Raw genomic sequence first — 13450 nt, 5'->3', positions numbered from 1 at the left:
TCAGCCCTCACATGCTGATCAGGATGGTCTCCCAGAAGCCCAGGGCCAAGCAGACATCTTTTTGAAAAGAGGTTAAATTCTTTACTGCACAGCCTGCCTCTCCTGGGAAAAGTCTCTGACCTGCTCCTCTGGGGGCCAGCCTGGTAGCCGCCTCCTCTGGTCTTGTCCACGTGCCACTCCCCAGTGTGGAGCCTCTGCCCCACCATCAGGTTGGGGTGAGGGTGACCGGGAACCAGTATCTTGGCTACTGCCCCTGAGGGAGAGCCTCCAGCCTATGGGTCCAGGCTTGGTGGAGGAGGGCCCTATCCTTCAGCTGCACGACAGTCATTGAGCCTCTTCACCTTGGAGATGAGAAAGGCTGGCGGCCGGCCCGCCTGTTCCGCTGAGGTGGCATCCATTGGGAGCTGAGAAGAGAAGGAGCCCGCCTTCTTGGCCACACCCACCTGGGAGGGGCCTCCACCAAGCTGGGTAGGGGCTGGGGCAAGACTCAAATGCCACAGCCCCTCCCTGTTCTTACCAAGTCTTACCAGGTTTTCTTGAATTAATGTTCTCCCTTTGCTGCATTAGGACAATTTCAAGAGATCTTAAATGTTTTATAGTCGTCTTTGGTTTTGCTGGTTCCCCTGGGAAGTGGGTTCACAGTCAGCCCACACTCCTGGCCGGTTAGCTCACAGGCCAGGAGCAGGCGCAGAACCTGACCACCAATCAAGTTCTATGCAGACACTGCAGACCCCATCCCTGTTCTCATCTTGGAATGAGGAAACAGTGAAGCCTGCCTTCTTCCTCCCTCCCTCCCTCTCTCCCTCCCTGCCTCCCTCTGGTGCAGACAGCTGACACCATGGGCTGGAAGATGCTTCCCCCCCCCCCCCCCCCCCCCGCCCCATGTCAGATGCAAAAGAAGGCCCAGGCTCATTTGCACCCATTCAGACAGCAACCTCCACTGGACTCACCCGAAAATTGAACCATTTCTGAGAAAACAATCTGGACTTTTCCTCCCCCTAATGCAGGGTCCTTCCTTTTTTTCTGTGCTGGAGGCCACAACGGCAGTCTAACAAAGGCTATAGTCTCCTTCCCTGAATAATTTTAAGTGCATAAAATAAATACGAAAGATGACAAAGGAAACCCCTTCTAAAGTGTTATCACACTCTTTTCTAAATAGGACCTCCTAAAACATCCTTCTTTATGAACAAATTAAATAACAAGGACTAGTGGAGGCTCTAAAAACTACCAAAACACAGAGTAGGGCATAAATTATTTTAAAAAAAAAAAAAAAAAAAAAAAAGCTACAGGTGATAAGAAAATATCCCAACTTCTATTGATAAACAAGTACAGCTAGTACTACTGTGTTTTTTGCCTACGTTCAAATAAAATATTTTTTTGAGGAATCAAGATGTATCATTTTCCTATGCAAGTTCACCAACCCCCCTAGCCCAGGTTAAGAACCCCTGGTACTAGGCGAGTGGTCGGCAAACTCATTAGTCAACAGAACCAAATATCAACAGTACAAAGATTGAAATTTCTTTTGAGAGCCCAATTTTTTTAAACCTAAACATCTTCTAATGCCATTTCTTCAAAATAGAGTCGCCCAGGCCATGGTATTTTGTGAAAGAGCCACACTCAAGGGGCCGAAGAGTCTCATGTGGCTCGCGAGCCGCAGTTTGCCGACCATGGGTCTAGGCCAATGGCCCAGGGTAGCGCTTCTGAAATCCCGGGTTAAAATGCAGATTCTAGCCTTAACGGGTTTGGATCAATGGATAGAGCATCAGCCTGTGGACTGAAGGGTCCCATGTTGGATTCCAGTCAGGGGCATGTATCTTGGTTGCGGGCACATCCCCAGGGGGTATGCAGGTGGCAGCTGATGGATGTTTCTCTCTCATCGATGTTTCTAACGCTCTATCCCTCTCCCTTCCCCCTGCATAGAAGTCAGCACCACACAAATGGCACTTCCCGGCCCGCGGAGTCCCCAGCAGCAGCTTGGGGACATCCCAAAGGGCCTCGCTGTCTGTTCCAGGTGCTTCGGGATCCGAGGACGGAAATGTGGAGATTAGGAGCTGCTGGGCGCCCTTGGTTTCCAGAAAACTCCCGGGCTGGTGCTGACCCTGGGCAAGTCTCGGCACAAGAACGCATCTCCACGCGCAGAACACAGAGGTGACTCGCTAGGCGGACACAGCACACCCCAGGACTGAGCAGTTGAAGTGATTGTGCAAAAGGAAGAAAGTAACTAAAGACTCTGAAATTATTGGCATGCATGTACCGTCTTCATCATTTTCCTGAGGGCACAGAAAATAAACACAGGGAGATCTAAGAAAAAGCTGTAATGTGGATGGTTATATATAATACATGATTATGTATGTACTATGTAATATATGAACTACGTAATCTACAAAAACTTCGTTTCCACACTAGGTTCTATTACTGAAGCAAAACTCCAGTGCCCTGTACTTGAGATATATTTAATATACAGAAAAATATTAAAACAACAGAAAACCCCAAGTAAACAATAAGTTGCTGTTAGGAGCAGGACACTAGCCGAAGTGAGCAAAATAACGAGGGCCGTTTTGTGTGTCCCAGGCCCAGAGTGGTTTTTATGGATTTTTAGTGACAAAGAGGCAACGGGGGCCTAAGGGATTGTTTTCTGCTTGAGGTTCCTTGGAGCTCATGGGTCCTCAGAACCGCCTCCCCACGTCCAGTGCCCTCAGCTCGCGTCATGTAGAAGCCAGACTGGAGCTGCCACCTCGGGGCCCGGGACCCAGAAATGGCGTTTCAGGCCAGGTACCAGGGCTGCCCGGCTGCGCTCAGGTGCCCCCTGCTGGGCACAGGGAAGCAGGCGTCTGCCCGCACAGGTGAAAAGGAAAGGGGGCTGAAGAAAAGGCAAGGAGAGGTGTTCGGGTGGTTGCAAAGGAAAACAGCCAGGAAGAGCCCCCTTCCCAGCCAGCCCAGCTATGAAAACAGAGGCGGCTGAACTGAAACTGGAAAAACACAGGAGCAGTTTCCTTTAGGAATTCTAAAAATAAAACTTAGAAAACATTTTTGGAGGAAAGCAAAAGCTTGTTTTTGTTTCTTGTCACTAAAAAATGGATGCTGGTTACACAGCCTGGGAGCCCAGGGTCACACTCCACCAGCCTTTTAAAAGTAAAGAAAAGAAAAAAAAACTGGACCAATAAAGAACTCCGACAACTCAACAACAAAGAACAACCCGGTTCAAACACGTGCGAGGGAGGTGAGCAGACCTTCCTCCGGAGAAGACATGCAGATGCTCAGTGAGGACTTGAAATGGCGCTCAACATCAGGAGTCACCAGGGAAATGCAAATCCAGACCACGAGACTGCCCCTCAGCCCCCTGGCATGGCTGCAGCCAAGAAAACAATAGGAAGGCAAGTGCTGGGCAGATGTGCGGACACGGGAAGCCCTGTGCCCTGTGCCAGGGCTGGGAGGTGGGCAGCCGTGGGCCATGTGCCCAAGGCTCAGAGGAGCGCAGCCGCTCGGTGGGGCTCGGTGAGCGCATTGCTGTGCCCATTGCTGTGCCCATTGCTGTGCCCATTGCTGTGTGTGCGGGCAAAGGAGGCCCACAGAGGGCTGGCCCCGCCACCGGCTCCCACATCCCTGCCCTGGGCCCCTCCTCCCTTTGGCTGTGCCTGTGTCCTTTGTAATCAACCGGGAAGAGAAAGTAAGGCCGTCTCTGCCCTCTGTGAGCTGTTCCAGCAAACTATTGAGCCGGAGGGAGAGGACAGCCCCGGTTGTGGCTGGTTAGTCAGAAGCACTGGTTGGGGACTTGGGGTTGGCCTCTGAAGGGGGTGGGGAGCGGTGTGGAGGGACTAGGCCCTCACCCTGTGGGGTCTGTGCCAGCTTCGGGGTCTGTGCTGACTGTGGGGTCAGTGCCGGCTGCGGGGTCTGTGTTGGCTGCGGGGCCTGTGCCGGCTGCGGGCCTGTGCCGGCTGCGGGGTAGGTGCCGGCTGCGGGGCCTGTGCCGGCTGCGGGGTAGGTGCCGGCTGCGGGGTCTGTGCCGGCTGCGGGGTCTGTGTTGGCTGCGGGGCCTGTGCCGGCTGCGGGGCCTGTGCCGGCTGCGGGGTCTGTGTTGGCTGCGGGGCCTGTGCCGGCTGCGGGGTAGGTGCCGGCTGCGGGGTCTGTGCCGGCTGCGGGGTCTGTGTTGGCTGCGGGGCCTGTGCCGGCTGCGGGGTCTGTGTTGGCTGCGGGGCCTGTGCCGGCTGCGGGGCCTGTGCCGGCTGCGGGGTCTGTGTTGGCTGCGGGGCCTGTGCCGGCTGCGGGGTAGGTGCCGGCTGCGGGGTCTGTGCCGGCTGCGGGGTCTGTGTTGGCTGCGGGGCCTGTGCCGGCTGCGGGGCCTGTGTTGGCTGCGGGGCCTGTGCCGGCTGCGGGGTAGGTGCCGGCTGCGGGGTCTGTGCCGGCTGCGGGGTCTGTGTTGGCTGCGGGGCCTGTGCCGGCTGCGGGGTCTGTGTTGGCTGCGGGGCCTGTGCCGGCTGCGGGGTAGGTGCCGGCTGCGGGGTCTGTGCCGGCTGCGGGGTCTGTGCCGGCTGCGGGGTCTGTGTTGGCTGCGGGGCCTGTGCCAGCTGCGGGGTAGGTGCCGGCTGCGGGGTCGGTGCCGGCTGCGGGGCCTGTGTTGGCTGCGGGGTCTGTGCGGCTGCAGGAAGTGTCACCGGCGTCCAGATAGCTGGAGAATGGCGGGGGTGACAGAAGGCACGCACATTTGGTGTCAGAGGTGCTCCTCGGCAGAGGAAGCGGGCTTTACTTTGACCAGCGAAGAGAGCCCCGCCGGTTGGAGCGCCATCTCAATACGCCAAGGCTGCGGGCGCCGCCCGGGTCAGGGCTCACACAAGAAGCACCACTGAGTGCACAGCAAGTGGAACAAGTGGTGTTTCTCTCCATCTCACTCCCTTTCCTCTAAAAATCAATAAATAAGGGTTAAAAATGATATCCAGAAAGAACTGAAAGCACGGTCTCAAAGACAGGGTGTACCGAGGCTCACAGCAGCAATGTCCACTCGTGGCCAGGAAGCGCAAAGCCACGGGCCGCTGGTGGGCGAGCAGACGTGGCCTGTGCCCCGCAGCCAGCACTGGGCCCCCTTCTCCCGAGTGCAACGAGCCGTCCCGGGAGGCGGACGCTGTGTGACCCCTCCCGGGGGCGGGGAAGGCCCAGCGCCCGCAGGCGGGGAGCAGGCCGCGGCCTCCTTCGGAGAAGGGGCCCGGGAGTCGCTGGGTAAGGGACACAGTTTCCGTTTGCAAGGCGAGAAAGGTCCGAGATCGGCGGAACCACGTGTGAATATGTTGAGCACTGCTGAACGGGGCGCTCAGAAATGGCTGAGAGAGTGCATTTTGTGTGTATTTTACAGTGTAAAAATTTTAAGTTGGCACAACACATCAGCACAATCATTCCTTCGTTTGCTGCCCTGGCCACATCCGGCTTAGCTCCCAAAAACGCAGGCAGTTAGAGCCGGCGGGGAGGGAAAGGCCTGGCCTGGCGGGCGGGGTGGGCAGCAGATACAGGGCTGGAGGGCAGGGCTCTCATAGCTCAGCCTGAGCCTGCACCCGGCCCCTCACGGTGAGGAGTGGAAATAACGCGCATGCACGAGGGGGGCCTTCCCACACCCAGGGCCGGGCCGGCGGGCTGAGGGAAGGAAATGGGCCTGTGGCTCAAGTCCACGCGGTCTGAGAGTCACGGCCCCTGGACACACTGGAGGGAGCTGGCCCGCTGAGGCGTCACGGGCACGCGCGGCCTGGTGGTGTGTCCCCCGGGCTGTGCTGTGACTTTCCCCACACAGACCCTACGACACATGTGTCAAACATAAGGCCCGCGGGCCAAATCCAGCCCGCCAGGCCTTGCAATGTGGCCCGCAACGCGCTGTCATCACTGCACTCCACTGTCAGTTTATGACATTGTCAGTTTATGACTGTTCAGTAAACCATTCGGCCCGCGATTTCGGCTGGATTTTAGATTTTGGCCCCTTCTCTGATTGAGTTCGACACCCCTACCCTACGAGGAGCAGGAGTCCCCTCCGGCCGGGAAAAGCTGACCCTCCTCCAGCCTGGCCACCACCGGAGTGTCACACACAGCAGGAGGCGTGCGCATGGGTTATTTTTTATTTCACTTCGACGGCTGGAAGATACCAGCGTGTAAGACGGAATGGAAGCGAACGGGTGATTGTACTGGCAGTTGATTGGATAATTTTTGTGAAAATAGGATAATTTTGTGAAAATAAAGACGCACCTGTTTGCAAGGCGCTGCTTGGGCTGGGACCTTTGCCATGATGCCAAGGTGCTGGTGAGAAAGCGCCTGGCACCTCCTCCCAGCACCTGGCACCTCCTCAGGCACCTGCAGTCCCTGGACAGCAGAGGGCGGCCACCCGCCCCCTCCGGGGAGACACGGGGGGTCGGGGGGGGGGGGGAGCCAGTACCCACTGGCTTATTCCGAGATTCCCTTTGGGCCCGCGAGGCTTTGCCAGAGGACAGTCCTCCGGGCGGCGGGGCTCACTGGGCAGTGCCCGCGAGGTAGTTCTCTTTGCGTTTGGCAGATGTTCCTTTTCCTGCTTTAACCAGAAGGCGGCCCACGTCCAAGGTCAGAGCCCGCGATGCTGCCCAGCGTCTAAGCCTTCACGTCCGGGGGGCCGCTCTCCTCATCCGCTGGCTGTCTGGGCCGGAGCTGGCCGCTCAGGGTCAGGAAGGAGTACCGCAGGCCGCCCGCCATGCTGCAGGGAGAGGGAGGGAGATGGAGAGCGCCCGCGGCTGCTCAGCTCCGTCAGCTCGGTCAGCTCCCTCAGAAGGGAACCCCCAGCCGGCTTTATCCCTGCTTTTAGGTTACTTGATGAGAATTACCCCTCTTAGCTCAGAAATCTTTTGGGGCCGAAAAAAAAACGTAGATCAACTCTAATACAGAACTTTGTTGAGAAAATAAGCGCTTGGTTATTACTGAATACACTGTACCTTATCACCCTAAAATAGCGCCCCATGTCTGGGACCCAGCGTGCCCTTTGAAAGCGTTTCGGTCTCCCTCCCGCTGTCCCCAGCCCGTGGCGCTCCGATGGCGCCCGAGGTTACTGCGGCCACCGCGCAGGGGGAGGCAGACCGCGGGCTCTGCCGGGAGGAAGGTGTGTGGATTAGAGCCGACCTCAGCCCTGGAAGGTTCATCACTCATGGCACTCGAGGGGAAGCAGATGAACCGAGTGGTTTAAGCGAAATTATCTTAGAAACTGGCATGTCAAAACACCTACTCCTTCGCGTATAACACACCAGAGGCCCAGTGCACGAAATCCGTGCACAGGGAGGAGGGGGGTCCCTCAGCTAGGCCTGTGCCCTCTCCCAATCCGGGCCCCCTCGGGTAGGGTCCCTAGGCCTGGCCGGTGATCAGGGCCTCTCGGAGCTTTCCTTCTCCTCCCCGCACCCTTCCCCCGGCTGCTGGCAGCCGGCCCCGCCCCCGCCGCTGCCACTGCTTGTCATCTGTGTGGTTCTGTCCCCGCGCCCCCCCGCCCGTTACTGGTCTCCTCCCTCTGCAGGTGACAGGCATGGGGTGTGGTCACTTGGCTGGCCTGGGCCTCCCTCTGCCGGGCGATCGTGGGGCGATGGCAGGGGAGCCCCCCAACCAACCGCAGCGCACCCGCCGTGGCTGGCCTGGCGCCAGTGCGTGTCACAGCGCCGTCATCCTGACCGTCATTCTGCTGTTCGGCCGATGGGTCAATTTGCATATTACACTTTTATTATGGGTCAGTCAGACGTTTACCAATTCATATTTTGCAAAAATGAGTTCCCTGAAACCCCCCACTTACCAGATATTTAACCCAATGAAGTTTAACACGGAGAAAACGTAGTCTCCGCCGAGGAGCATCCCAATGTAGGCAACGGACACGTTCTGCAGGGGAAGAGAGGGCCGCTCGTTGTAAAAGTGCAGAGTTTAGGGGGGAGATGCATGTCTAAGGTGAGGTCTGAAATGAACAATTTTAGTTGCTTTGCACATAGGAGGTGCTCACAGAATGCTGGACGAACAGAAATCCATTGCATACTAAACAAATGAAGGGAACTGTGACGTGGCATCCTTCGTGCTTCACACACAGGAAGAAGAGGCAGGAGTCTGTAATAATCCACTTCCCAGAGCCCATCTCTCTGCCATCACTGGGTTGTGAACTTTCCTTCTATTGACCCTGAACGTGAACGGATCAGAGGCGTCTCGTCCATTCCCCGCCGCGCTCTGCCCAGCGTGCCACAGGCCTCCGGCAGTGCGGACAGCGGGCCCACGAGCCTCCCCACCCGTCCACGTGAGGAGGAAACAGAGCAGCCGTGGAGGAGGACAGGCCCGGTGCTCCTGGCCGTGTGTGCGCTCCGCTGCCGGCCCGCACGCCGCGCCCAGGCCCCCGGGGAGCGGGGCACTGGCCATGGAGCGGCTGTCTTCACAGTGGCTCTCTTCGTGGGCAGATTCCCCCGGGAAACCCAGACGACAGGGCGTCTCGGCGAGTGCGGGAACGTGGCCATGGTTCACGGCCACGCTTTCTGACCCGTTTCCCCGGCCCACGCCCCTGCACCGCCCCCAGTGAAAACAGCAGAATGTGCCTCCCCTTCTGCAATTAGCTCGTCCTCCCTCTGTTTCATGGGTGAGACCAGTGGTCGGCAAACTCATTAGTCCACAGAGCCAAAGATCACCAGGACAGCGATTGAAATTTCTTTTGGGAGCCACGTTTTTTAAACTTAAACTTCTTCTAACGCCACTTCTTCTAAATGGACTCGCCCAGGCCATGGTATTTTGTGGAAGAGCCACACTCAAGGGGCCAAAGAGCCGCATGTGGCTCTCGAGCCACGGTTTGCCGACCACTGGGTTAGAAGACGGAAGAAGTGATGGCCCAGGCACAGCTGGAAACGTCACTGCCAGCACTCTTACCCCCCTGATGACAACAAAACCAAACTCAGGTCTCTACGGCCCAGACTGGGTTCACAGAAAGTCCTGCTTCAACCCTGCCCCCCACCCCCCCACACACACCCCTCCCCCCACACACACACACTCCCCACCCCCCACACACACCCCCTCCACACACACACCCCACCCCCCACACACACCCCCCCCACACACACCCCCACACACACCCCCTCCACACACACCCCTCCCCCCACACACACACACTCCCCACTCCCCACACACACCACACACACACACACACCCCACACACCCCCCACCCCCCACACACACCACACACACACACACACCCCACACACACCCCACCCCCCACACACACCCCCCACCCCCCACACACACACACACCCCACACACACCCCACACACCCCCTCCACACACACCCCCCACCCCCCACACACACCCCCCACACACACACCCCACACACACCCCACCCCCCACACACACCACACACACACACACACCCCACACACACCCCACCCCCCACACACACCACACACACACACACACCCCACACACCCCCCACCCCCCACACACACCACACACACACACACACACACACACCCCCTCCACACACACCCCCCCCACACACACCCCCACACACACCCCCCACCCCCCACACACACACACACCCCACACACACCCCACACACCCCCTCCACACACACCCCCCACCCCCCACACACACCACACACACACACACCCCCACACACACACACACCCCACACACCCCCTCCACACACACCCCCCACCCCCCACACACACCCCCCACACACACCCCCCACCCCACCCCCACCCCACCCCCACACACACCCCCTCCACACACACCCCCCACCCCCCACACACACCACACACACACACACACACACACACACCACATCCCCCCACACACACACACACCCCCACACACATCACATCCCCCCCACATACACACACCCCCCACACACACCCCCCCACACACACACCCTCACACACACACACACACCCCACACACCCCCTCCACACACACCCCCACACACACCCACACACACACACACCCCCCACACACACACCACACACACACACACACCCCCCACACACACACACTCACACACACACACACACACACACACACACACCCGGCCTCAGCCCTCACCTTGATGGCTCCCACCACGGCCGTGGTCAGCGCCGAGTTGTAGTGGCTGCACAGCACGGTGGAGTACATCAGCAGGAACCTGCGAGGAGCAACGCCTGAGCCGGCGGCCGCGGGAGGGCCGCGCTGCTCCCGTCCGCGAGGGCCCCCGCGGCGCTGGCGTGGACGGACCCCCACACGGCACAACGGCTCTTAGCGCTGACCTTCCACAGGAGGGTCCAGTCCCGCACTGGCCAGACTTCCTGCCTTAACGTTCCTTTCATTTTGTCTGTCTCTTTCCCGTTCATGGTTCCTCAGTAGGGGGGTAGGAACGATGAACTGAGATCTTCCGTTTGACAGCTACACCACAGCACTGGGTTTTCACCCCCTCTGTGCTTCAGAATCACCTGGTGCACTTCGTTGTTGTTAATTCTCACCCGGGGATATTCTTTCCACTGATTTTTGGTTTTAGATAGAATGGAAGGGAGGGAGGGAGGGAGAGAGAGAGGCAGAGAGAGAGAGAGGAACATCGATGTGGGAGAGACACATTGATTAGCTGCCTCCTGCACGTGCCCTGTCCGGGGCAGGGATAGAACCTGCAGCTCAGGTCCGGGCCCTTGACTGGGAATTCAACCTGAGAGCCTGCGGTGCACGGGCCGGCCCTCTAACCACTGAGCCACCAGCCCGGGCACCGGGCGCATGTTTCCACAGGATGGTGCCTGGCAGAGACTGTCCTCCTAGAGACAGGGGCGGAGGGGGCAGTGGGGTGGGGAGGCAGCCCGCAGACAGTCTCAGCTCCGAAACAAAGCCCAGGAGCCGCCAGCGCTGAGCAGCACGGGTGTGAGGACGGCAATCAGCGAGCAGCCGCTGGCTTTGGACGAAGGCGGTTGACGTGAGCGGATTTCCCATGTCGGTGACACCCCGTCCCTGTTACCAAAGTTAACGGCCAGGCATTCGACACTGTCAGCCCTTTCTTACCCTCCTGCAAAAGGACACAGGCCTGTGCCCACACGCTGGACAGGGAAACGCACCCGCCCGGAAAGAGCCGACAGCCCAGCCACGGGGACGGGAAGAAAGAGACGCGTTGCCAATTAGTGAAGGAAACTGGCTACTTGAATCAGGTGATTAAATGCTGACAGAGATCACAATCAACTTGGGGGCACAGCAGGGGGCGAGAGGAATGACACTGGATTTGAACGCCAAACCCCAGTTGGAAGGCAGGAGCAGAGGGAACCCCACGGGAGGACTCAGCCTGTGCGCCTGGAGCAGGGGTCCCCAAACTTTTTAAAGTGGGGGCCAGATCACGGTCCCTCAGAGAGCTGGAGGGCCGGACTCTATGAACTACTAATTCCTACTGTAACACCTCGGCTGCGCTCACTGCCCAAAAAACCTGGCGGGCCGGATCAGACTCCTCTGCGGGCCGCATGTGGCCCGCGGGCCGTAGTTTGAAGACCCCTGGAGGATAAACCCTGCGGGAATTCAGCGCTCAGTGTCCAGTCCAGGCCCAAATCTCTCACTGCTGGCAGCAGAACCAGAGCCAGAGCAGGGACGGCCTTTGGCTGACATGTTTCTTAGCAGGGGTGGTAGGGAACAGAGTAAAGCACATCACGCGTTAACATAAAGTTGAGGAACAGACTCAATGACAATCTTCAATTTTGTAATTCTCAGAGAAAAAAAAAAAAGTCTGTTCTCGAGGTAACTGCAGCCCTCTGACAGGTGAGAGAGCCGCCCCCTCGGCCTGTGTGGCTCTGAGGTGGAACGGGCAGCTGCCGGACCGGAGAGGAGTCGGAGAACCTGAGAAAATCGGCACTTGCTACTCGAACGTTGAAAAGAAGCTGATTTATTTCCAACTTTGGTTTCTTAGATTTCGGAGGGCTGCTTTGCCGTGCAAAGCTACCAGGTTCCTTAGCTTTGCGAGGACCGCATGAGGGCCTGGAATTCCGGGGGGAAATCAGGTAACGCAGATTGTAAAAGCAGTTTTAAGGGGTTAAAAAACTTTCAATTCACTAAGTTGTAAATGAAACTAATTTAGAGTAAATTGGTTGGGAGATTTTAATAAGTTAAACTTGAGATAACAAACCATTAATCAAATAATGAAAGTAAAGTTATGTTTATGCAAAGATTACTGGCTTTATAAATCGAGCAGCAGTATTTACATATTAAAGGCTTAACGAAACCTTCGTTTTAATTTTTACATTTTTAATAAATTGAACATTAATGTAGAGCCCCGAGGAACTATAAACAATCCCGCTCATGCATAAAACGCAGAGATTAACAAACGCAGCCTGCGGCCGGTGCGGGGCGGCCCGGGTCAGAGGCAGTGCCCCAGCATCTGCTCCAGAGGAGCTGAATCCACAAAATCAGAGCGTGCAGCCCAGGCAGGCACCAAGCCCACTCAGGGACGCGGGAAAGGTCCAGCAGGCTTCCCCGCCAGCCCTGCGGCCTCACACCAGGACGAGCATGGCCATCCTTTAGTGTTCTTTTCACATTAAAGTTCCTATCCCAGGGTTCTGGTCTCCCATTTTCTCCATCCCACGTTTCAGTGAAACTATCTGGACCTGCGTTCAGAATCACGGACACCTCAGATCTAAGACTCCAATGTCCATCTACCACGAGTGTGGGCGACCAGGACACTCACTGGACAGCTGGGGAGGAGACCCCTCTCTAAGGTCCTGGGGAGGTCAGGTCTGAATTAGCTAGCAGATCTTAGTAACAGATTGGGTCTCCACAGAAAGGCTGCAGTTCTCATTGAAACCACTAGGTGTCCCCATAGAGGATGAATATAAAACCACAAGATCAAAGTGGCGTATTTTTTTTTCCTCTTAAAAAACAGAATGTATTTCTATATGCAAATAAGTACTTGTGCAATCCTTTGGTAAAGACCCAGGTTCTAAACTAAAAGAACCTCTATTAACTCAGTCCAAAGGAAACCACACCACTTTTAACACCAAAATGTCGACCTGCACATGACAGTTTTGATTTTGGCACCTGTGGTTGAATAAAATGCTAAGATATTTAAAAGCGCTGCAAATACTCAGCAGCTTTTTGCCATTCTGCATTTTTAAATCGCTTATAATCTGTGTATACTTGAAAAGTAATAGCACATAGATGATAGATATCTATTGTAGATAGCAGATGCCAGCTATGCCCAAGGGATAGAGGTGCCCGTGCGGACAGCCCTGGACCAGAACCTGCTCAAAGGTTTCCTCCTATTTCTGCAAATCACACACACACACACACACACACACACACACACACACACACGCACAGAGAAATATTTACCCAAGCCTGTCTGGCACCCTGGTGGCCATCACAAACAGAACTCAAATAACCTCATTTACAACCTGCTGCTGGTTACCATCCCATGCACAAGCATGTATAGAAATTCAAAATAAATGTTCAGATAATAAAAGGCACTTTAACACTCCTTGCACTG

The 13450-nt window shown here is 56.6% G+C and overlaps 1 protein-coding gene across 4 annotated transcripts in view; it reads right to left on the bottom strand.

Moving 5' to 3' along the window:
• Positions 1-6063: 6063 nt before the first annotated feature.
• SLC35D2 (solute carrier family 35 member D2) overlaps positions 6064-13450 on the bottom strand; it is a 60508-nt gene continuing 53121 nt past the window's right edge. For 3 of the 4 annotated variants that reach the window (XM_084898987.1, XM_084898988.1, XM_084898991.1), the window contains 3 exons: positions 10039-10117; positions 7772-7854; positions 6064-6697 (listed from right to left, as the gene is read on the bottom strand). In XM_084898987.1, coding sequence (XP_084755113.1) covers positions 6595-6697; positions 7772-7854; positions 10039-10117 — 265 coding nt within the window. In that variant the 3' untranslated portion in view covers positions 6064-6594. The remainder of the gene's footprint in view (positions 6698-7771; positions 7855-10038; positions 10118-13450) is intronic. The other variant, XM_084898989.1, reaches the window with a different exon arrangement.

This window comes from Pipistrellus hanaki (assembly GCF_964339955.1).
Source record: "Pipistrellus hanaki genome assembly, chromosome: 11".
NCBI lineage: Eukaryota > Metazoa > Chordata > Mammalia > Chiroptera > Vespertilionidae > Pipistrellus > Pipistrellus hanaki.
This window is presented reverse-complemented; position numbering and strand designations above follow the sequence as displayed.